General features: G+C 41.9%; 3 protein-coding genes across 4 annotated transcripts; 1 reads left to right on the top strand and 2 right to left on the bottom strand.

The window, feature by feature from the left end:
• Positions 1–783: 783 nt before the first annotated feature.
• On the bottom strand, positions 784–3,933 carry fam185a (family with sequence similarity 185 member A). Its single transcript, XM_068603398.1, has 8 exons — positions 3,401–3,933; positions 3,169–3,278; positions 2,821–2,913; positions 2,533–2,671; positions 1,709–1,750; positions 1,523–1,618; positions 1,297–1,431; positions 784–1,162 (listed from the first exon to the last, which is right to left on the bottom strand). Exons 1-8 carry the CDS (start codon positions 3,834–3,836, stop codon positions 1,050–1,052), a joined length of 1,164 nt encoding a protein of 387 aa, XP_068459499.1. The 5' UTR covers positions 3,837–3,933; the 3' UTR covers positions 784–1,049.
• Positions 3,934–5,131: 1,198 nt separating this feature from the next.
• On the bottom strand, positions 5,132–7,127 carry LOC137803744 (fibroleukin-like). Its single transcript, XM_068602461.1, has 2 exons — positions 6,509–7,127; positions 5,132–5,838 (listed from the first exon to the last, which is right to left on the bottom strand). The coding sequence occupies exons 1-2, from the start codon at positions 7,125–7,127 to the stop codon at positions 5,132–5,134; spliced, it is 1,326 nt and encodes a 441-aa protein (XP_068458562.1).
• A 7,890-nt stretch (positions 7,128–15,017) lies between these two features.
• LOC137804087 (lysine-specific demethylase RSBN1L-like) lies at positions 15,018–24,833 on the top strand. 2 transcript variants are annotated; one of them, XM_068603061.1, is made up of 8 exons: positions 15,018–15,499; positions 15,763–15,894; positions 16,313–17,007; positions 20,809–20,946; positions 21,079–21,221; positions 21,432–21,599; positions 21,692–21,800; positions 22,361–24,833. In XM_068603061.1, the coding sequence occupies exons 1-8, from the start codon at positions 15,031–15,033 to the stop codon at positions 24,065–24,067; spliced, it is 3,561 nt and encodes a 1,186-aa protein (XP_068459162.1). In that variant the 5' UTR covers positions 15,018–15,030; the 3' UTR covers positions 24,068–24,833. The 2 variants fall into 2 exon arrangements, with proteins under 2 accessions (XP_068459162.1, XP_068459161.1); XM_068603060.1 differs by having other exon boundaries at positions 21,689–21,800.
• The last annotated feature ends 132 nt before the right edge of the window (positions 24,834–24,965 follow it).

The following is a 24,965-nucleotide window of genomic DNA, read 5'->3' as shown; positions in this document are numbered from 1 at the left end:
GTACATTTAATTTGCACAAAGACAACAGCATGGTTTATTTCTCCACATATTTCACACAGTCAGCAGTCAAATGTATTGGAATATATTCCTTAGAATGATACTTAGATAAATTAAGATATTGGAATCCAGATTTAGCACAGATTATTTCTGACACTGGCTGAGCTGTTTCAACAACTCAATATCATTAGATGTGTTTACCACTAAAGTGTTGGCATCTTTAGCACTATGACATGACCATCATTGGTTTCTATTCATTTTATAAATCTCTCTCTCTCTCTAGTATATATATATATATGTGTATATATATATAGATATATACATTTGCAAGTGCCTACATCATTTCAAGTGTTGATTGGAAAAAAAAAAAAAAAATGTTATTTTTTAACTTTTTTTTTTTTTTTCCAATCAACACTTGAAATGATATATATATATGTGTATATATATATACACATATATATATACATATATATGTATATATATATACATATATACATATATATATACTCATATATACACATATATATACATATATATATACACATATATACATATATATATATATATACATTATATATATATACAATATATGGTTTATTTATTTTTTGTTAATTTATACTCTTTAAATTAAAATGCTGTATTTTTGTATACTACAATCTTGGTTCATCCTTTGTTTGTATAATACTTTGTAATTGCATTTCACTTGATTTAATTTCATTCTGTTGTTTTGGGACTTACATTTTGTTTTTTATCCACATACCACACAGAGGACATTCAATCACTGGTAATATTTCCATCCAAACCATTCACAGTTAATCACAAACCAACACTAGTGTGCAGTCAAATAATATGCTTTTCAAACACATTGTATGTACACTGATTGTTTATTTTAACACATACAGAATATATATTAAATGCTTTAGTACTGACTTATTTATTTATTAAAAGTACAGTGTATCTTGAGCACAGACTTTTATATACTGTGTGTAAGTAAGTGAAGTTATCGAGGACTGACAGAAATGATCTGGCTCTGTAAGTGTGAACCTCATAACTCAGCTCCTCAGCTTCAAGGATTCAAACCAGCTTTGTGTTTTCAGTCTGACGGCGTTTCTGTGTGCCTGCGCTTTAACCCACTGGTCACCTCGGGGCTTTCCATTTATATAGCCTGAGAGAGAAACACAACAGAGTAAATGAGAGAAATACATAAAAAAGAAACTGAATCTTGTGTGTTTATTTACTTGTAGTGTTTAGTTGAGTAACTGTGCCACAGAGTGTGATGTAATAAACATAATGGCTCACCAGTAACTGAGGTTTGGCCTTCAGTTGTGTTGTTTTTCACTTCATGCAGAACCACCTCTGGGCTGATATCCACCGACGCGCCACAGAGCTCCATCGCAGCTTTCAACGAGGAGGGGACACGCACACACACCGCTCCTACGTACGACACAGGAATGAGGGATAAAGAAAACAATTGACTCAATAGGAAGGAAAAGGGGTGAATATTCTTCTTATACAGCACGTTTACCTTCCTGACTGTGGAGTTCAGCACTGCCACCGTCTCCCACATAGACATCAATGCCTCCGCTGTGAGAGGATACCTGAAGGAAGCTATTCGAGCCATCTGCAGGAGTAGAGAAGTGTTTTGGTTCTAACAGCCCCTGATAGATGCCACACGTAGTTCATAGTTTAATCACTGGGTCAGCTTGCTCACCAATAACTGTATCTCCAGACACGTTCTTCACAGTGGCGTCACCTTTTCAATAAATTAAAGCACAAGGTCAGTTTTAACTTACGTACCTAGTTGTCAGATTATATTCAATCACTAGTGGGTGAATTACAACATTTATAGCCGGAAAATGTCGCAAAGAAAAGCTTCTGTCCCAGCTTGTACGCATCATAAACAAGATAATTGTTTCCATGCAAGAGGCTCGACTGAATCGAAAGGAAATCAAAAATGTATGTGGATGATGCTGTTTGTGCTGTTTGTCTTTGTGATCTAATGTCTACCTCCAAGTCTTCATGAAAATAATCTCAACTAAAACAATAAATTAAAACAAACAGGTACAGAGTTTGTGATGAATTTCAGCCACATTGCATTTAATGACTCTGTTTGGATTATAACAGCTTCCTGACATACCAAAGCCCTGCTTTACGAACCAAGTCAACACAATGCTTCTTTGTGTCACAATGGCGTATGGGCAGTGGAGGTTATTTTACAATAAGGGCCCACTGACAGAGAGAACTACAAGATAAAGTTGGCAGATTAATTACAAAGAATAGTTTATATTAGTTTTAAGTGCAGCTCAGACGGTAGAGTGGATTGCTGATTAATTGTACGGTTAGCAGCTCTTTTTCTCCATATGTTCTTGAACAAAACAATGAACCACAAATTTGTGTTATGTTGTTTTTGACAAGTGTAATGAATTTAACACAACATTTAACTTGAGTTTCCGCCACTCTACGTTTGAGTTTTGCTGCAGGCCTCATAACCACACTGACCACATAGATGAGGATTAGATGCTGCTGTTTGCTCACCGTGTAGATTCCCCACTTCTACTCTCCCAGAGCAGGAGGAGACGCAGCTGGATTCAGCATATATGGCTTTGACCTTCAGAGGGCCATGTTCTGTTGAAATATTCATTTTGGTACCCTGAAGCTTTTTGACATCCACTCCCTGCAAACAAACAACTGATTACTGCACAGGACTTGTAGACAGGTAATGTATGATTCAACTTGTTTTATTCTCCAAATCAATTGTGTCCCGTGAAGCCTGTATGCGGCCAGCTGCTGCCCTCTACCAGCTGCTGAGTGCACTGTCCTTACACTGTCTCCACATGTGCTGATGTCCACATTGCCATGGATAGTGCCCACACCTGTGACATGTCCTCCACTCGACTGGACCTCAACCTGGTGACCCTGAGATACAACAAGCGTCAGTGAAAACGGCAACAACTGATAAAGCAAACTTGACGAGGCTGAATACATCATTACCTCTACAACAACAGTCTGTATGGGTTGTGTCATCTCAACTTGAACAAGTGTTAAGTTGCAAAATATACGACTTTGCAAAATAACATGTTATTGTTGTAGGGAAACACTTATATGGAAGCCATACTTTCTCCATTTATTTTCCACTATAATCTTTTTTTATGTTGCCATATCCACACTCACCTTGACAGAGTGCAGCAAACAGTCGCCCGTCTCCGTCTGCACTTTGCAGATATCACACTCCATTTGCTTCACTTGCACGTTACCTTTTCCTTGAGAGGTAATGAAGAGATCTGATAAAAGAAGACATCAGACAGCATCATGCCAACTCTTGAGAAAACACGCTGACATGCACATCCCAGAATCAATGTAGACATTCATTATTGTAGTTGTATCAACAGCAGGAGACACTCACTACTTTTGATAGGTGCAGCCAGATCAATCGACACGCTGCTCGTGACCTTCTCGGCTGAGATGAGCAACTCTTCGCTGCTGTCGTCATAGTGGACGTGCAAGTGATCCAGGATGAGCTGCTTCTCGCTGTCCGTTCCGTGAACCGTGATGAAGACCCGGTTCGCCTCGGGGTGCGTGTGCGGGTCCAGCGGACGGATGGAGATGCTGCAGCCGAGCTGCGCGCGCACGGTGCAGAAGGGGCTCACCGCCAGAGCCCACCGCCTCAGAGGCTGGTTCACCTCCTCCTGTGTGGAAGACTTCTTGGGGGCAGAGATGGAGAAGAACTGTGGGGGATCCAGAGGGCATCGAGGGGTCGTGGGTGACCTGGGACTGACTGTGAGGGACCAGCAGCGCAGAAGTCCGACACATCGCTGCCGACCTGCTGAGCTCCAAAACATCTCGATCACCTCCCCGTCCAGCGGGTCACCAACACCTCACGCTGCTGTTTCAGCTCACTGTCAACAACACGCGACACCAGGTGCCATTCAGTCAACATGGACCGTCAGGGATGTGTTCACACGGCTCTGTTAAGGCGAGAACTTCCGGTACGAGTTTTCAGCTTAAAAGTGCCATCTACAATTTAGAAAGGTTTACTAATAAACAATACATGCATTCTTGGTATTAGTAATTGCGCTCAGGAAAAAACGGTACATGTAAATGTATAAGTATAATAAAATGAGAACAATATCACCAGATACAAGACATAGCCTAATTAATGAGCAACACACAATCAAAGTGAAACAGACACCAATATTAAACTTGTAGAATGATAAAAGTTGAGACTGCGTTGAAGCTTAAGTATTTAACCCTTTAGGGTTTAGAGGGAATAATCGGCCAAAATATACCAAAGGCCTGTTTTCTCCCTCAAGCGCTTGTGTTCTTTTATATTGACGGCGCTATATTTCACTTCCGGCCTTAGTCCGAGACAATTTCATCATCTTGACAAGTCGGAAGTACATACTTGCATAAAAAGTATCCCCGCCCCTCTCTAAGTCTTGTCCAATCAGCAGACCTTTGTGAGCGCCGTCGCACGTGACGTCGTACTTGTCGGGAACTTGAGTCTTGAAGCGTTTCTTCCTCGCGTCCCTCTGCAAAACCATGATCTGACAAAATGTGGATTTAACTCTACTTGTTGTTAAATGAATTGGTTATTTTGTAGCTTACTTTTTTATAGCAGGTCATTTGAACAGAAATAAAAAAAGAGGCAAAACCTTATTCATATTTTCACACATTTTATTAATTTTTCACAAAACAATATGAATTACAAAACATGCCACACAGCTTCAATCAACCATCAACTGGCTTTCCAGAACATCAATAACAATTTTCTTCAATCATCCCCGTTGCTCCATACCCGTCAAACTCACTGAAAAAACGATTTCACTCTCTCATCGTTAAACAAATTCAAATTAAAAAAACACACACAAATATATTAATATTAAAATGTTTTTAAAAAAAAGTTACAATGTAGTTAGGATTATCACGTTTGTAACTATGTACATCCTCAGTTATTGTCATATTATCCTGTAAACAAATCATTATGGCGGAATCAATCACCACGAGGTGGCAGCATTGTGTTAGAAGTGAACAATAACCGTGTGGAGGGTATACTCGGGTTTATGAAATAGTAAAAGACATCTTAGAATTTACGCTTGACGTTAGTAGTTAAAACATTCATATATTTTTCATGGTTTCATGGTGCAAAGCTCTTTGGTCGGATCATCATCCTGACCGTTTTAAAAGACTGCCTGTCATTGGTGGGGTAATACTCTGTAGATATGTTATGCCAAGTCCCCCAGAAAATACCATCCCGGACTCCCTTGTAGTTCCCCACATAGTATCTCCCGTTGAGATTTGCAGCCATGCAGGAATCAAACCACCAGCCGGAGCTGTAATAGGCCCCGCAGTTTCCGGATGGATAGCGGTCGTGGTCCCTGTCCGGCGTGGTGAACGCCCTGTTGTTGTGATCATAACTTTTGCTGAAGTGGAGAGAATCACCTGCTGTACCCGAGTAACTGCCTATCGTCAGTCTGTAGCGCATCCTTTCACTTGCCACCCTGAACTGCTCGTACTCTGCGTACTCCATTACACCGCCAAAGTCCTCCAGCTCCACCCGCAGCACCATGTCCCTGTCCCGGGTCAGCAGGTGGATCATGTTGTTGCCCAGCCAGAACTCCCCTCCATCCAGCTCCCCGAAACCTGATCGGTACTCAGCCCAGGTCCGGTTGAAGCTCACGCTGCCGTCCTGTCTGCGTTGCAGGAGCGTCCACCCTCCTGCATCCCGCTCCATGTCACAGAGGACTGGGAAGCTTCTGCTGCGGAGGTCAGGGGTCACCAGGTACACTCCGTTTTTTTTCACTCCTCTGAGCAGGTGGTCGGAGCAGTCTCTCGCAATGTTAACTGCAGAAAAGGGAAAATGGAAAGAAATTACAAAGCATTATGAACACGGTCTTTTCTCAAACTCCTCCTAAATGAAACTTCCCCTTCTTTGTTTAGAGAGTGATCTAACCGATGTTATGCTTTCACTCACTTCTTGCATGTGAGCATTTCATCTTGCAGCTTTGATCTATCCGTGAAATGTATTGAGTGAGGTCACAGTGCAAGAGGCCAGGGCAAGGTACTTTTCCACCATAAAAAGATTAAATGTTTTTGAAGAGTTTGAAGGTTCATCGTGGCTAGAGGGACACTTTGACATGCAAACTATGGTGAGTTAGCCGTTTTGATCCCTGTTCTCCCCATAGTTTGCGTGTCAAAGTGTCCTTGGGCAAGACACTAAACCCCCCGTTGCTCCCCGAGCACTTCACAGCAGCCGACTGCTTATAAAAGGATGGGTAAAATTATGAGAATAATTTCCCCACTGTGGGATTAATAAAGGATTATAAAGTCCTCCTTGATTTGTAAATACCTCTTTGTTAATACATTAGACTGCTATACTCTCTAATTACATGCAAGTTTTGTCAATAACGACCACAATCCCTTCTTAAAGTGACCTAGTCTTTGTGGAAATTTATGGGAGAGCATGCAACAAAACATGATCAAACCTTTCGATAGTGTTAACAATATATCTTGCCTTTCGATGGTTTAAGTGCTGATTGTTTGCTCTCAGCCCGGCTGCCTCTGTGCTTGTCCTCTGGGTGGTCTTTTGGAAGCATGTTCGGTGGTCTGTTATTGAAGAAAGCCTCCACCTGGTTGATTTTAACACGCAGCTCGCGTGTACTGGGAGTTGAAGACTCCACAGCTGGGGGCTCGGGGCCAGAGGTGGCAGAGGTTGTTGACCTGAGGCCAGGGCTGATTGTGGGGGTAGTTTGGGCCCTGGGGGAAGTAAGGACTGGAACTATCATTTTGTCTGGGTCTGGAAATTTTCTGGGTGCTATTTCCTCCACATTATGAAGTGTCTTAGCTTGTAAGCTGGAGTCAGTATTGGAAGCTTGATTTGGCTTCATGGATCCTGGGCTTGTGCTAGGGATAACACTCAGGAGGATCCCACGGTTCATTTTGTTTGGTCTTGTTGTCATTGGGATCGATGGTGGTCGCCCGTCAGTTTGTGGCCTCAGATCAGACGTAATCCTTCTGTTGGAGAACTTTGGACCCAGAGTGATAGTTTTCATCTTGCCGGGACTGAACTCTGCGTCCCCCGGGGACCGACTGACCTCAGCAGTCTGTGTTACAGAGCCAGGTGCAGGTGGCATGTCAGCCTCAGCATGTTGGATGTCATCTGAAGTGGTCCCGCTGATTTGAAGAGAACCTAAATCTGTTTTGGTCTTTGGACTTGGCTTTAGTTGTACTGCAGTTTTTCGCCGTTGGACAGGTGCTGCTCCTGGCCTGACTGTAGCCCTGGTTGGTAGCATGCGTCTGGGTGGAGGCCTCGGTTTGGATGTTTTGTTGGATTCTGCTTCAGGAACTTCATCAGGCACAGCTTTGGGCTTAAGGTCAGGCATTTGGTCAGGCCGAGGTGATCCAAGCCCTTGATTGGTTTCTGGTGTTTGTTCAGGTTTAGGCTTTGCGTTTGGTTTATTCTTTTGGTCTGTTAGAAGCTCTGAGTGTTTTTGGTTAAGTTTAGGCTTCTGGTTTATTTTAGGAATTCTTTCTCTGGGTTTAGGCTTTTGATCAGGAGGTTTGATTAGTGCATGATCAGTTGTAAGCTTTTGTCCAGGTGTTGAGTGTTTGACAGTTTTAGGCTGAGACAAAGGATTTTCATCAGAACTTTCCATCGATGCTGTTTTAGGCTTTTGGTTCGATTTGGGCGCAGAGTTAGCTTTTTCATCTCTTACAGGCTTTTGAACAGATGTTAAATATGTGTTTATTGTTGGTCTTTCATCAGGTTGAGTCTTTTCTTCAGTTTTCTGCTTTGTGTTAGGTTTTTCTGTTTGGTCAGGCTTGTCGGTTTTGAGAGAATGAACCGTCTTTTTCTCATGTTTTGAGTTTTGATTAAGTTTGGAGATTTTAACAGATTCTCGGATAGTTTGAGGGTCAGAGCCTGTTGCGTTTTTTTTAATAAATAACTGGCTTTGTTCAGTTGTATGTTCTTGGTCATGTTTAGGTTTTTGATCAGGTTTTGGAATCTGGACTGGTTTAGGGTCTTTGCCAGCTTTCAATTTTTGGTCAGAAGGTTTCTGTTTTTGGTCAGGTTTTGTTTTTTTGTCAGGCAATGGAGCTCGTCCAGGTTTAGAGTCACTCTTAGGATTTTTAAGCTTTTGGTCAGCTTTAGGCATAATTACGGGTTTATGCTTTGGTCCTCGGCCTGGAAGAAGTTTCACGCCGGTCTTAGTGCTTGAGCTGCTGTTCTTTTTAGCCGTCCATCGGCTGCGGTCTGCAACTCCTTGGAATGTAGTTGTGAATAAACTCTGACGAGGAGTTGTGGTGGCTGTTGTTGCCGTAGTTGAGCTAAGGCGAGCTTGGAAACCTGCCTCAGGTCTTGCACTGGTTGCAGAAGTAAACCTTGAAAAGTCACTGGTTATCTGGTGTCTATGACTATCCAGTGTGTTTGTTGTGGCTGTTATTGTTGGCCTGCGTGTGGTCCTAAAGCCTTCATTGGAATCAAAGCTTGGATGCTCAGGACTGCCAGTTGCTCCTGGGCCGGTGCTTCGGGTTGGTAGTTCGTCAACAACTTTGATTATTCCTTGATTGACATCTGTGGTCAAATTTGGAGCGCAGCTGGACAAAGGAGGAGGTGGAGAAGATGATGTAAAAGTTATAGCTTCGTTTGAGTCCTTGGAGTCGGGCGTTGGAGCTAAACTAATGATAGAGTGAAGAGTTGGGCTGATTGAAACAAAGTCTGTCCTCTCAGTTGTCTCATTGGATGCTAGTTCTCCACCACTGTCTCTCTGTACACTCTGGACCATTTTTTCTCCTTCTGTTTTGATCTCCGTTCCCATCTCTTCGTCCTCCACCTCCCCCACCGTAAAAGTCTTTTCTGCAGGCTCAATGCTTTCAGTCTGTTTTGGTTTCTCATTATTTCGCCCCACTTGTATTCCCTTTTCCATTTCCTTTTTCCTCTCCTCCCCGTCCTGCTCTTTTTGCTTATTTGTATGCATCTCATGACCCTCGGACATCTTTATTCCATCACTGCCCCTGTCTTCTTCAGTTTTGGTCTTTTTCTCGGTTTCCTTTCTTTCATCTTGTAACACGTGACGGTCATTTTTTTCAGTTTTCTCCTTATTTTTTACATTACTTGGACTTTTCCTCTTTTTTCCATTCTCCACTGTATCATCTGGATCTCCATTTGGATTCCCTTTTACATCTTTGTCTTCGTCTGTCCCCCAGTTATTCTTCTCAACAACCTTTTTTCTGACCATATCCACTTTTTTCTCATTGGCAGCAGCGGTTGGCACCTTTGTCAGTCCCAGTTTGTCCTTTTCTTTTGCCCCCTCTGTCTTATTTTTCCCATCTTTTTCTGCCATTTCTTTTTGAGGATTTTCTCTCTCAGTTTCTTTTACGACCCATTCATTGCTTTCTTTCTCTACTTCCCAGATATTTTTCTCTTTCTCTTCCAATATTGTTCTTTTTTGTGACTCAGTGTCACCATTTCCTGCCTTAGTCTTTTCCACTCCAATACAGTTTGTCTCACACTCCTGGCTAAAATCTTTTGGACTTTCAGGAGTTCTCTCATTCAGCCAGCTCATCTCATCCCTACGTCTATCTGTACCTTCATTCAGCTTTACATGCTCTCCTTCTCCTTGCCTTCCACAATCTTTCACAGTTTGGCTTACTGTACAATCTGCACACATCTTCCTCATTTGGTCCACATTGTCCTTCAGCTTCTGCAAATCCTTCACAATCTTCTCCAGCTCCATGAGCTGCTTTGGCAAATGGAGCATCAGTGGCGGCAGACTGAATAGGTATGGGCACAGGCTCTCATCCTGCCCCTCTCTGCACGGCCCCTCGGGTCTCAGAGTTGCTGCACAAGGTCCAAATCCATGATCCCCCAGAAGTTCTCCTTCATCGGGGTCTGCTGTGGTCGCAGAAAGGCTCGAGAGGGCCAGCAGGGTCCCACATATGCAGAGTGCTGGTAACCTCATCGCGTCCTGAGCGTAAAGAGTGAAAGGATAAGAGGGAGAGAGTTTAAAAAAGACCCACCCTCAGGTTGAGACAGTGACAGTGAGAGGAGGAGGGAGCAGAGGAGGGAGTGATTCTGAGAGAGAAAGGAGGAGGAAGAGACTTTGAGAGGAAAACAGGTGAAAAGAAACAATAGTGAGGGAAGAAAAAAAAATAAACATCCTTGAATGGGGAGTGGTTGTCTGCCCTGTGGGGCGCCCAGGAAGCAGCGAGGGGTTAAGTGTCGTGCTCAGAGACACTTCAACGTGTGAACTGTGGGGGGACTGGGGATCGAGCCGGCTACCTTGTGGTAACGGGATGACCTCTCATCCCCCTGAGCTACAGCCGCCCCCAGAGAGGAGGACTGTGTGGATGTACTCATCAGTAGGTGGCCTCGGTGAGATAGTGGATGATAAGCATGAAGCATGTCAAATTGTAAATTATTTCATCTTCATAATATAAGCAGAATTGGCCGTAACAGTTCTTTATCAGTCATGAAAAATCACAAATTGTATAAGCATGTATCTTCATGTAATCCTATATTTCCATTGTATCTTCACTGTAATCCCGTCACTTAATGAAGACCATTTGTTATGCATTCTCCCTCCATGATGCACTGAATATGCATGTGTGTCACAGTTACTTTGGCACTTCCCAAGCTTCCTGTCATGTCCACTAACATGTGATTGACAGATGTGACAGGTACAAAAAACGCATCTGAAGCAAAATATTAGCTGCCAGGTCAGTGCCATGAGTTTGTTACTCAGATTTGTAAGGACATATTTCATTTTACCGTAAGCTGCATGATTTAGCTGAGCTTCTGAGTAATGAAAGTCAGGAATGTCAAATTTATCCAAGAAAGCCGCTTGATTCAAATGTGATGCCAGAGAAGAGAGATATCTTTTCTGCTATTGACTTTATTCTGACAGTACTAATCCTCCTCAACAAGTGTTGAAAAATGGTGAGGCAATGTCTGAATCTCTGCGTGGAGAGACGAAGCTCACTTTGTTCATCCAGGTATTGGATTTTTTGCTGATTCATTGTGTCTACGTACAGTCAGAAACAAATAAAGAGAGAAAACACAGTCACATGAACTAAATGAGCCATCTGCTTGGTGGGAAGTTTAGATGAGGATTTAGTTTCTCAGACTTGTAAATGTCAGTCCACAGGATATGAGGATACTAGCATTGCAGGATATGCAATGCCAGTGTTTGATGTCTATGAATTATGTCAATTTTCGATACTTTAAAAAATGTAATTAGTCCACTTAAATTGTCTTATTTTTATACTGCGATGAAACATGACCCTTGTACATTCTTGTTCTCCGTCTCTTTCGTTGGCCGGTTGCTCTGACTGCAGCTGGAGACATTTCTCAGCTGTCCTTTGATAATGACAAAGGAAACCATTTGTTTAGCGAGAAGACTGTGGGAAGCATCAGGTTAGAGATGAAAAACGGCTGAAGGTGGAAGAAAACACCATTAAGAACAGCCATGACCTGCAAGCTGCGTCTGGAGAAACAGCACCCTGAACGGGCATAACAACTGAAAATGCAACAGCTTAAGAGTCAAATCATTTCACTTTTTTTAATCTGGAAAAGAGGCTTTTTATTCCAACAAGATAATCTAGAGGCCTTATAGTCTGTACATATAACCAGCTTCATACCATATACTACTAAATAGGACTTTACATTGAAAGTCTTTCTAGCTAATGCAGCTATGAGCTCATTTGACAATGACAACTGTTGGCAAGATAAAAGCCAGGAACAAATGTTCTTTCACCTATCACAGTCACTTTAGTACTTCAACACTTACACTGGGAAATAGTGTGAGAGAAATGTTTAAACTCTCGAGAAACTTCTGTCTGAACGCTAGGCTGTATTGATTTATTATCATAGAGCCACATCTTTTACAGCACAGCTAAGCGCAAACCTGGGCTGCATGAAGACCAATAATGATTAGTGCAGTTGATTAAGGCGAAGAGAGGCAACTAATTTGATAGTTGATCATCTAAATTAGTTAATTGTGTTCTGTAGAGTACTGTAGGAACTCTAGTATTCCCAATAATACCCTCACTATTGGCTTTACCCATTTATGGACAGCAGTTTTTTCTCTAAAGGGTGCCCTCTTGGGATAAAGTGTTTTGAATTCCCCAGACTGAGCTGGCTTGGCCCACTCTCTGTCTTGGATTGTGTAAACACCATAGTTTTTTCCATGCAGACTAGAACAAACATCTGACCGTCCAGTTTAGCTGCCTGGGCTTCCTGGCAGACCACTTCATCTCCCTCGAGTTTGGGCAGAGGAGCCAGTGTCGTCGGTCATGTCTGTTATGTGCATAAGTGTCCCATTTCCAACTGAACTAGAGTAAACCCAATGACTGTCGTAGGGCTGCTCCAGTCCCTTGTAATACCACACTCAATCCGTCTGCTTGAAGGTACAAACCAACCTAGTCAATATTATTCTACTGACTCACTGTTATCACGTCAAGAACATATAAACATATATTCATTTAGCAAAATAGTTATAAGATATGATCTGCCTTAATCCAGGTGAATCCGTTTGTATCAGTTTAAAAAGAAAGATATCACACCTTGTCTCTTACTCTCTGTCTCACACACGCACATTCATACTCACATGAAATGTCCATTGCCAATATCTTAATTCTTCAGTAACTGATACATTATTTTGCCATGTGTGAGAATGTTTTTCATCTGTCAAATGACCAATACGCATTCTTAAAAATCAGACAACGAAAGTGTCTCTCACATCTGGGCTGGATTTTCTATGGCTAGCCAAGACCAGATAACGCCAGGTCAAGTTGTCTGTCATCCAAAAGCCTTGACTTCATTTGTTTTAAATTTAATTAAAAAATCTTTGTCTAGGATATGGAAAACGTGGTAATGTGAGAATGGATTATTTGCTGCTGTCATCTTCTGCCCAAGGGAAGTTGACTCAGGTAAAAGTGGATGTGTTTGTGACCCTGGCAAGCACAAGAAAAAGGCAATAATTCTTCTTAGTTTTATTGTCATTAATTTTTTATGAAGTCAGTTGCCATAAGGTATTAGATTTAAGCCGTTTGGTTTTTCATATCATATCCTGATGGTCATACTGAATGGATGTGTGCTGCATTCTGTGTATTTTGTAGCCATGCATGATAAACAAAATGTAAATGCACAGTGTGGATGAGTTATCGTTTGTTTCATCTTCTCTGTCCCAATCCTACATCAATTTGTAAAGGAGATTTTAGGCTGATAAAAGTATTTGCATTGGATTTGCAATTTTGTTCTTGTTTTTGGAATACTATAGTCAATGGTGGATGAAGGTATTCAGATAGTAATACCACACTGTAAATATACCATCATTACATGAAGAAGTCGTGCACAGAAAATGTGACTTGCTTCATACTATTACTAACAATATACATTTATTAAAAAAAAGGAAAAGTACACAATAGAGTAAAAGTGGTATAAAATGGGAATACTGTAAAGTACTTCAGATATGTACTTAAATAAATGCACTTTCTACCACGGCTAAAGATGCTAAAAGAAATTATTTGTTCTGCTCTGTCTTTTGTACATTAAAATAACCTTTACTTTATTATTCTCCAAACTGTGTTGTCTGGTAACTGTTTAAGTGTCAGTAAGTGTAACATTCACCCGATGAACAATTTGGGTCAAAAGAAATAAACAAATCTCATCTTAAAGTAAGCTAATGTCAGCGCTGATGAACACTGTGTATACAATCTCTCTGGCATATTAAGACTTCTACTTTAGTGGCAACAGATACGGACAAGAGTAACACATGAATAGATGTGGACCGAGAGACACTGAACGGTTGAGATAACTGTAATTTTCCACTTCTTTGCAGGATTTGTTAGTGTTTTCTGCCATAATAAAAAGACAACTTTCATCTAATATAAGTAGGTTCGGGCATTGCATTGAAATATTCATCACAATATGTATTCATTGTAAGTGAATAATAGTACTTGGATCTTGCACGTAGTGAAAGTAGCCGCGTCTTGTGCAATAGAAATGAGGGTTTTCATTGACACCTCCCAACATTTGCTAATGTTTCTCACAGGCGCCGTAATAACACAGCCGTGAGAGTCAAGGATAAATGTGATGATTTTTACAGAGCTGATAAAAAATGCTCCACATTGAATTTTCATCAATATACTGCCACCTAGTGACATTTTAAAGAAATACCTCAGGATATAAATTAATTATATTTTACTTTAGACTTTAATCCATTTACGTGCTTCTTGTAACAGATGCAGATTTGACACTATCACCTCACAAACACTTGCACAAATGTTATAAATATCTTAACTAGTTTAATAAGACATTTTTAAAAAGCTCATCAGAAAATTATAAACATATGCAAACATGTTTGTAATGTAACAACTTTCTTTTGGAATTAATACCAATATATGCATCTGCAAATTAGGTTTATATGTTTAGGCTTAAGGAATAAAAAAAGAAATCGAACATTTTTAGCTTATATTTTTTTTGCATTGGTTGTTAAATTATTAAATGCGATGTTCATATTTGTGTTCATGGCAGTACACTGTAGCCATCCATTGGGGGTCAACTGTGTAAACATCGCACACAGTTATCGCAAAACCAAGAAAGTTTCTTTTTTTGATCCATTTTGTAATGTTCTTTTAATGAAACTAGAGGTTTCATTTGAATAACTCGACATCCGTGTATGCATTATAAATAATATTAATTATTATAAAGAAGTGTAAAACATGTCTATGTTTTTCCTCCATACTTGATAACAGACTGATTGCCCAGCCAGAGAGACCCGTACAGATGATCGAGATCATGCATGCCCGCTGCTGTCAGTAGACTCTGTACTCTGTAACACTGCAGTCGGTGTGCATGAGCAGGACAGTGCTGTCTCTTGTCCTGCAGGCTGTAAACAGACTAGGCTGCGGCCCTCCCTCTTACGTGCGTCTGCACGTCGCCCGTAAGCCCCGCCCCCGGCCTGACTCTCACGCACCAGTTACGTCTGGCCGTAAAAAATAGAAACTTCCAAGATGGCCGAGGCCGTGGACTCCATGCATTTCGCAGCAAACAGCAAAACAAATTCCCCTAAACCCCTGATAGCAAAGCGACCGCCGGAGAGCCGCCCGCAGTCTTGCAGCGACATTTACCCGCCGCCCCCTAAGAAGGTCCGCGTGGAGGAGAAGGGCCTGAAGCACAGGAAACTGAACGGAGAGGCGTGCGCAGGGGAAAAACACAACGGGAAGCAGAGTTGTGGCAGCCCAGCGAAATGGAGTTTCGGCCCGGCCAAGGCGAGCCTCTCCACCGCTGCCGCGGTCCCGGCGACTCCCGCTCGGAAAATCTTCAAAATCAGCAACTTCCTCGCTTTGCCTCACAAGGCGAAGAAGGCGAAAGAGAAACGGCACAAGGAGAAGGAGAAAAGCAGCGAAGCGCAGCGCAGCTCCGCCGCCGCTGTGGAGAGAGTGAGCCCAGCTAGCTGCCATACAAAGACCGAGAACGGCGACGAGCAAACGCTACAGAGAGGTAGGGCAGCGGAGCCAGGTCTGCTCGCTGCAGGACTCTGTTACACTACTTTACGCTCAAATTAAAAGCTGCATGTGCAACAATACTGCAATGAAAAGGTTCTGCACACTGTTACATAATGTTCTCCACCACAGGCCCCAGTATTTATTAGGCCCAGATGGTGATTGTATACACGTGGAAATGTTTGTCCGTCTGTTATGCTGCTCAGCTTGGGTGTTAAGCAGCACGTCACCTGCCTCTGTCTGCTCCTGTGCTCCTCTCAGATCACCACGTGAAGGAGAAAGACAGGGAGAAGAAGAAGGAGAAGAGCAAAGAGTGGAAACATCACATGTTGACACCTGTAACGTTACATGACTTTGCAAGAGAAAACGGAGAAGTGCTTTCCCCACAGAAAGGTAGGGATGACACGTGATGTTGATCAGTGGGGATGAAAATCGTGTTTTTTTAATTATTATTTTGGGATAACTTTGAGTAGTAGTAGTCTTTTAAAGATGTTAATGTTGGCGGTGTGCTTGAGGCCCTTTGCTTAAGTCACCTCTAATTGTAGAAACTGAGTCCAATGTGATGAAATATTCAATTTATAAAAACATGTCACCAATTTTAATTAAATATAGATTTTAGGAGGGAACAATTTGCTCAAATCTACAGTTCACGCAAATAACTAAATCTAGCCGTGCATTGATGTACAGTTACAGTAACCATAACCCCAAATTGTCAAAGTTCGCCCGTAACGTCACATATATAAAATAGCTACTTTTCCACACTGTCTACAACATTGTACTAACTATAAAACTGTCTTATCCACTATTCTAGAGTCTAAGGAGAAGCCCAACGTTGGCTCTGAAGAAGACCTCCTGCTGAAGAAACTTAAGAAGAAGAAGAAAAAGAAGCATAAAGATGCCGAGCGAGTGAAGGAGAGGCACAGTCGACCCAAAATGTATCATCGCTCATGCCAGACTATGTGCTCAGGAGTCTCTCTGGGTCCGCCCGAATTCCTCAGTCGAATTAATGGAAACAGCAGCAATAACAGCAGCAGTCTACTCCACACCTCCACAGCAGCAGCACCACTACACCAGCATCAGGACCCTCCGGTTACTGGCCCTATTTCTGCCTCCATCTCCTCCATGGTGCGGGACAGACTCGGCTACAGCTCTCCACTCCACTGCACCCCGGCCCCGGGCCTGTCGGGTCTGGAGTTCGGTCGTCTGATCCACGTCGAGCAGCAAGCCAACGGAGGGGCGTCCGTGGCGCACGCCTACACCGAGCAGCTCGCCGGTCTGTCTCCGGCCGAGATGCAGCGTTTCGCCCAGGAGTTTGTGACCCTGTCGTTCAGCGAGGACGAGGCCCAGGCCGCGTGTTTTGTGATGGGAATCATCCACGGAGCAGCTTCCTACCTCCCAGACTTCCTGGACTACTTCTCCTACAAGTTCCCCAACGCGCCAGTAAAGATGGAGGTGCTCGGGAAGAAGGACATAGAGACGACAACCATGGTCAACTTCTACTCTCAGGTAAGATGGTTGTGCTTTGCGTTATCGTTCCTCTATTCAGCCGACGACACAGTTTGGAAGCTCTGTGCGTAAGAGGACGCTGAACACACTGGAGGGTGTCAGTTGGTAGTCTGGAGATGTGAGCAGCCCAGACTCGACTGACACGAGCTGAAACAACACAACCGTTTTTTATTTTGTGTTCTAAACATTCTGTGTGTCAGTCTTGGTCCGGGCGCTTGATGGATAGACTTCCTGTCGGCCCCGAGTCGCCTTCACTCCTGTGTGCAAAGTGTTTTCGCTTCCAGGTGGTTTTATGGCGCAGTAAGCCTGTATGTGTGTCAGGCTGTTGAACACTTTACATAAAGCTTTCTTGAGAAACTCTGTCAGAGTGCTTGATGGGGATTAAGACGCCTTCAACTGGAGTGTTTTCAACTCGGCCTCTTATAAAAACTTTACAAAAGTTTAGCTTGAATGCTTCATAAAGGTGACGGCAACTACATGTGAGAGGTTTCATGTTAACACTGGTTGTTTTGTGGTGTTTTTGTCTCTTTTCTTCTCACTGACGGTTACGGGAGATAACCTTGTTTCTTAGTGTTTTGATTGTTTAGTTTCTGATCACTTTCCAAATCTTTTCCTACTGAATAGATTTTAAATGATTGTCTTGACAGCTACGTTTAAGGGAAGTCAAACAGAAGTTAAACAAATCTAAAATTCAAATTTAATTTATTCATTTGACGATGAAAAGGGGCACAGATCAGGAAATAAATCTGAGATAAACGGTTTAAACATTTTTGACTTATTTGTCAAAAGGGCCTTTCATAAAATAGCACAATTATAATTAGAAACCTGCTGTTTTTTTGTATCCACATGTGAGACTTAACAGTGTTTGTCCCGTGTGTTCGACACATATTAATGTCAATTCTACATTGACATTAACATTGTGTCTATTTTCAAATAAATAAAAATAAGTATTATAAACTTCTTCCTGATTTGATAAAGAATATTAATAAATCTATTAGATCTTCAGCTCACTAAGAAAAAAGTTAAACATCTAATCACTGAGACAGCAGTTACTTGAATTATATCTCAAATAAAATACATTTAGATAATTAATTCAGGACATGGAAACTTCATCATGGTTAGTTTTATACTGTTGATGTTGTCAGAAAAAACAAACTCGACAGAACTGTCAGCATATTTACTTAATTTAGCCTTTTTGGTCTTCACGTCACTTGATGACATGTAGTGTTGAAGCAGCAGCGTTCTTTTGCTCTCGAGCTGCGAGTGATTCACGGCGGTTGAATGCTGTATAATCAATCGCGAGAGTTTTCTACTGGCACTAAGATTACATGGGCAACCATTGGATGTACGATTACATGCATTTATTATATAGCTTGGCTCAAGAGCCTGAAAAATGAGTCAGAGACCCCGGGGGTCTTTCTCACTTTTGAGAATAACACTTTTGCAGCATCACAAACAGTCTTGTGATGCTGCAGCCTGTTTTCACCTTTTTGTCTTCTATTTTTATGTTAGTGTTCACATCTTGAGTAAAGTCATGTACACTTTGAGAGAAGATATTGCAAAAAATCACTTTAATTCTTTTAATGGAGGGTTAAAAAAAAGAACAATGCCTGATGTTGTTAGTGGCGACTGATTGTCGTTACTGGGGGAAGCGCCATGTGTTGGGTGTCCCTGTGCCTTGTCTTCAAACGGTCCTGCCATGGGTTTGATGTAGTCAGGCTCATTCTTCTGCAGGAATATAAATCTTCTTCCACACAAAATCAAGTTTCAATCAAACGTTTAATATTACTTTTAATTACTAAAGCCTAAATGGATTATATATGGATTGTTTTTAAAAATTATAAAGTTTCTTAATTAATTACTCCACACTTTTTGGGACTATTTGACCTAAACTAACATTTAGACTTTAGACGTCTTGCAAGAAGTGGTTATATTCTGCTCTAAAGAACTGAATTTATATGAACAGCATTTGTTATAATTTTACAGGGCCCTAATAATTCAGTCAGCATCTGGTGTCATTATCTTTGTTAACTTATGACAATGTACCATGAACAAAACTATAGACAAGCACATCAGTGTTTTTAAGGAATTGTAATACAGTTGACCAAGAAAGGCAGTTTGATTTACAGACAGCAGTCAGTAACGATAAGTACAGAAAAGCACAGCAACGATTAAAAACAGAGTATTAAAAAAAAGTACACAACCAGCATCATTGTTGTTCTATGTTGTAATAGTCACCAAAAGTGAACGCGGCGAGAAAAGGAAGTCAGAACCTCGATTGCCTCTCCAGCTGCCAATGCCCTCTAAGAAGTTAAAACCTCCGTCCTTATAAAAGCAAATTTAAACTGATTGTGTAAAGTGTGCCGGTAGTCAAATAAGACACAAATAACACAAGTGGACATATCATTAACTTCTAGATCTTATGTCATGCACGCACGCACTAAATAGTGTGAATTTTGTTTTCAATCAAATTTTTTTTTTTAAATCAAGTCCTGAATGCCTGTTGTCATATTTAATCAGCCTTAAAGAAAATCCTTAGGTTGAGTAAAACGATTTACCGTCTTTAATGAATATGAATTGTGCAGACTGAGTGCTGTGGCACTCAATGTGTGTGCACGTGTGCGTTAGGAAGAAAGACAGAGGAAGAGAAGGTGGACTGTTGCATGCTTTTTTGTATAAGCTATTATTAGCTCACTTGGAGCAATGCTTTATCACTCAGACCTATGATTTATTTCCCCGACTAAACCCAACCACTACTACACATGCACTAATTCTACACCTAGCCTGATACTCATATTAATGTGGCCTCCTCTTAACTGCAACTGTGCAGAAATACTGTTTGAACAGGATATGAAGACATGCAACAAAATATAAAAGTTATTAATAAATGAAGCTTTTAGCTGGTGAGTGGGATTGTTACATGCAGAAAGAAAACACTTCACACTAAAGTTTAAAAATGATCAGAGTTGAATCACCCTGATTCTGAATCATAATGAAGGTATACAAATTGTTCTGAGGCATCAGTGCTGCTTAGTGAGAGCTCTTTAGAAGTAAAAAACGTAAATGTTGGCGTTTATTCTGTCAAGTCTCCCCATAATGTCTGCGGAGGGACTCAAATCTAAGTTCTGATTTAGTTATCAGTCATTCTGGTTGTCTAAAACAATTATTTAAACTTATATTTACTGCATCCTTATTTACTTATCATTTGTTTTTAATCTAAATTTTATACTTTCACTTTGTATAGTTAAATGTTCTGTTGTTGCTGTTATTGTTATAGTCACTGATATGATGCACCTTCCGCCATGACAAATTCCTCGTTTGTACAAACTTACCTGGCAATTAAAATATACTGATAGATTTTAAAGTGGAATCCACAGAGTTTTAACATTGTAGTTGGGTTTCCACAAACGTCTCTGTAAGACTGCCTTTAATTTCTTAGTAACAATAGCTTGCCTTTTATTTGTCGTGTGTGCACATTTGCCTCTTGGTGACTGTATAGCGTCTTGAGTTCTGCTAAAGACCTAAATCTTTGTATGTAAACTCTCAAGCTGATGCTACTTTTACTGAGTGCTTTATTCAAGGCATGTGCAGTGGAAAGGTCACTCCAATTATATTAAGACTACACACACGCTGGTCTCAATTGTTAGATGGACATGTTCTTCATAAACTGCATATGGTGTTTTAAAAAACACCACAACTAGCATTAAAGTACATGGTAAGTTTTGTTGTAGACCTGTTGGAGTGGGATATTTTGATACCTACCGGCGAGGGTTTAACCTGTCTTCTGTGTTCCTCCTGCAGGTGAAGCGGACATATTCCCAGGGAACTTACCGTGCCGGGGCCATGCGGCAGGTCAGTCTGGTCGGTGCTGTGGATGAAGAGGTTGGAGACTACTTCCCCGAGTTCATCAGCATGTTAGAGGAATCGCCTTTTCTGGAGGTTTGTGTGTTTATGTCTGCAGGTGCATACACCCTTACAGCTACTGGATGTGTGAACATATATTTGTCTCCTCCCCATGTATAGCGACAACTCATTATTTAACGAAAAGTTTCTCACCCTATGTCTATGCAGCGGACTCTGCCCTGGGGAACGTTCTCCAGTCTGCGGCTGCAGAGTCCTACTGAGAGCGACGATGGACCCATAATGTGGGTCAGACCAGGAGAACAAATGATCCCTATGGCAGACATGCCGAAATCACCCTTTAAAAGGAAACGGTGGGTTGACATACGGATTCTGTAAATATTAGCCAGTGCACAGTTGTCGTCTCACCTGCATCTTCATTTTGTAAAGAATTGGTTTGAAGTAAAGCGCATAAGTCATATGAGTGAAATGCTTTCAGCTCATCTTCCCACTCAACATGCCCTTTACAGAAACTTCACCATGCAATGAACATATCCTGACTATTGTGAATAAATACATTTCAGGTCCACCAATGAGATAAAGAACCTGCAGTATCTACCCAGAGCCAGTGAGCCCCGGGAGATGCTGTTTGAGGACCGGACGAGAGCCCACGCTGACCACATCGGTCAAGGGTTCGAGAGACAAACTACTGCTGCTGTAGGTGTGCTGAAGGCTGTCCGCTGCGGAGAGGAGTGAGTACACAGTGACATCTGTTTACACACACGTTTGTATTAAATGCAACCTCAGATTAGTAAACAAGACTTTGCATATTGCCTTGTAGCAGTGAAGCTCCCGGGCGGATCACCAAAGATGTTGTGTGTTTCCACGCTGGAGATTTCCCAGAAGTGGTCATGAGGCTACAGCTGGACCTCCACGAACCTCCGCTTTCTCAGGTGGGTCAGAGTTATCAATCGTGCCGAGCATGATACAGTGGTATGAATAGTTTTTTCCCCCCTCCTACTTATGAAATAAAGTGTGTCAAACATAGGAGCATTTAGTCAGTAAAGAGACACATTTCCCTCAGGAGACTAAAAACAGAGCTTGGAGGGTGTGGGGGGGGGGGGGGGGGCTACTATACAGAAACGCAACACCAATTGAATAAGGTTGCTGTGTGTCTGCTGGTTGTGTAAATATTCTAACACAAACTATATCAACTTTACACGGCAATAACATTTAAAAGTTGTGTTTAGAGTTTGTTGCATTGTCCCAAAGAGTACAACAAAGTAAAGAAATGCAGCTTTGAGTGCAAAAAAAAAAAGTTCGGGCTTCGCTTTGGTTTATGACATTCCCCATCTCTTGGTAATCAATTTAGAGAAGAGGAATTCCACAATATAATACTTTAAGCTGTATAATACATGATCAGACTAATTACTTTTCTTCTACCATGAAAGAATTAAAACATTTGCTTGGTTTATTGAGGGATTACTAATTCTCGTGTTCACTGCCTCTACAGTGTGTACAGTGGATCGATGATGCCAAGCTGAACCAGCTAAGGAGAGAGGGGATCAGATACGCCCGAATCCAACTCTACCACGATGATATCTACTTCATTCCCAGAGGAGTTGTCCACCAGTTCAAAACTGTGTCTTCTGTCTGCAGTCTGGCCTGGCACATTAGACTCAAACAGTATCACCAACACGAAGAGAAGGAGGAAGACAACTGTGCACCTAGAGAAGAAACACTTTATATCAAAGATGAAGAAGAGGAGGAGGAGGAAGACGACAATGAGGAGGTTGAGGGGAAGGAGCGCAAGCCTGCTGTACGGATGCTGATGAAGCTGGAGGATGAGGACAACGAGGAAGAGGAAGGGCCGCCCTCACTAACTCTGACACAGATTTTTAAGGAGGAAGTGCACGAGAACAGAGCTGAGATGAAGGGGTTGTCAATGACACAGTCTCTACCTTTCATCAAGAAGGAGCGAGATGAAGGTGGACTCACTCACATACTAATGGAGCCTAAATTTGAGGAATATGAGAAAGAGGATGGTAAGGGAGGGGAAGATAGAAGTGCCGACTCATGCCAGACACTGCAGAAGGGCCATAAGGAGGGTGCAATAGACAGTTCGTCCTTAAAGTCAATACAGCACATTAGGAAGGAGAATAATGTGGAGGAAGAGAGGCTGCAAAAGACAACTGTGCCAGGTCAAGGTGTAAAGGAGAAAACTAAAGATAGTATAATGAGCGCTTACAACTCGCCACAATTTAAAAAGGAAAAAGATAAAGGCAAAAGAGAGAGAGATGAAAAGGAGAGGGTTAAAGATAAGAAGGACAAGGAGAGGAGTAAAGAGAAGGAAAGGGATAAAAAGGATAAGGGTAAAGACCGAGATAGAGAGAAGGACAGGGTGAGAGAGCAGGAGAAAGTTAAAACTGAGGGAGGAAGAGAGATTGGTACATTGCCGCAGCAGCCATTGCTGCAGATGAGGAAAAAAGAGGATGAGGAGCGGACAAGAGAGGGCAGTAAAGCCTTTCAAACGTCCCTGCCTGCACAGAGAGACGAGAAGTGGGCCAAGGAGTGGGACTTAAAGACACAACCCCACGTCAAGAGAGAGAAGGAGCACGATAAGGACAGGGGAGGCACGCAAGGGGCATCCGTATTACGACTAAACAGAGAGGAGGCCCGGGACGCCTGTTTGCATAAACACAAGTCTTCACACGGGAAGAAGGAGAAAAGCGGTCACAGGGAGAGCAAAGAGGGCAACACGTCGAGTACACAAGGGGTACAGGCAAAGCCAGGGCGAGAAGACGGGAAAACGTGCATTCCCAAACCTTCAAACATTCAGTTTAAGAAGGATGGAAAAAAGGATAAAGACGTCAACAGTAAAGAGGAGAGAAAGAAGTCTGGTCCTGCGCCACCAGAACACAAACCACCACGAACACTCATCACCTTTGACCTCTTTAAGCCCATGGAGGCTCACCAAACTCTGGCCCTTTCCTTCACAGACAGTCGACCTAAGACCCACCACCACAGTGACTCAAGAGGCTCTTCCTCGAAACACGGATCTGACAGTCGGACATTTGTGACCTCTAAAAGTCCGAAAGTAAAGGACACAGTGCAGGGTAAACCTGGCACCCCCCTACAGGACACTCGGCCGCCGCAGCACTCGTTAAAACAGCCCCTTAAAACACAAATGCCCCAAACACAGAAAGACTTCTTAATATGAATGTCTAGATGTCTAGTATTCTTTTTTTTTACTGTACAACTTACGCTGAGGCTTTGTTAAAAGTATTTAAAAATGCACCCTTCCTGCACCCATCCACTGGTCTTTCTAATGTGTTTTTGACATTGTCACAGTCACATTATTCCAGTGAGGTAGTGAAGAAAGGATGCAATCTCAAAGTATTTTATCAGTGCCTAAGAATGTAAGCTAAGTAGCTCACTTCACGTTTGTTAGCGAATGTACGTAGGCTCTATATAAAATGTTATGTGACCCATGTGTCGGTGCCTGTGCACTACTTAGCTTCGCTCTTAAAGCACCTATTTTAGGTACTGGACTAGCCACTCTGAAAACAACCATCCTGACTCCCTGCTATAATAATTACATACACTCACTGTTTGGGACACTGCAGCAAGTCCCCAAGCTCATGCTGAAATCCTCTTTCCCATGTTGCTCTAGTGAATGAGGTTTGTTGTTTATAGCACTCCAAAAACCGGAGCAAGTAGTTGTTTTCAGACTGGATGTTGGTTGACTCACACAGGGCTGTAAATGATACTGTATGTACCAAATCTGTACAGTATAGATGTTATTAGCACCAATGTGAGAAAATGTATACAGAAATTGCATATATTTTTTGTAAGACAAGTTTTATTTTCCATAGAACTTATTTATATCATTTATTGTCTGTTTTTATTTGAAACCAATGTATGTGAAAAAATTTGTTGTAAATACATTTTATTTCCTAAGATAAGACTTGGTAGTGTGATTTATACTCTGAGAACCTCTCAATAAATGGTTCAAAAATATTAGTCTTGATGTCTCAACTGCATTTCCTTCCATTATAACTTTAGTATTTGTCTTTCTTGCTACATAAGAGACTTGGGTTAGGAGATGACAATGTGGG

This window comes from Clinocottus analis, unplaced genomic scaffold, assembly GCF_023055335.1.
Source record: "Clinocottus analis isolate CAN_PGR_092001 unplaced genomic scaffold, fCliAna1.0.p SCAF_6, whole genome shotgun sequence".
NCBI lineage: Eukaryota > Metazoa > Chordata > Actinopteri > Perciformes > Cottidae > Clinocottus > Clinocottus analis.
The sequence above is the reverse complement of the archived record's forward strand: the minus strand, read 5'-3'. Positions and strand labels throughout refer to the sequence as shown.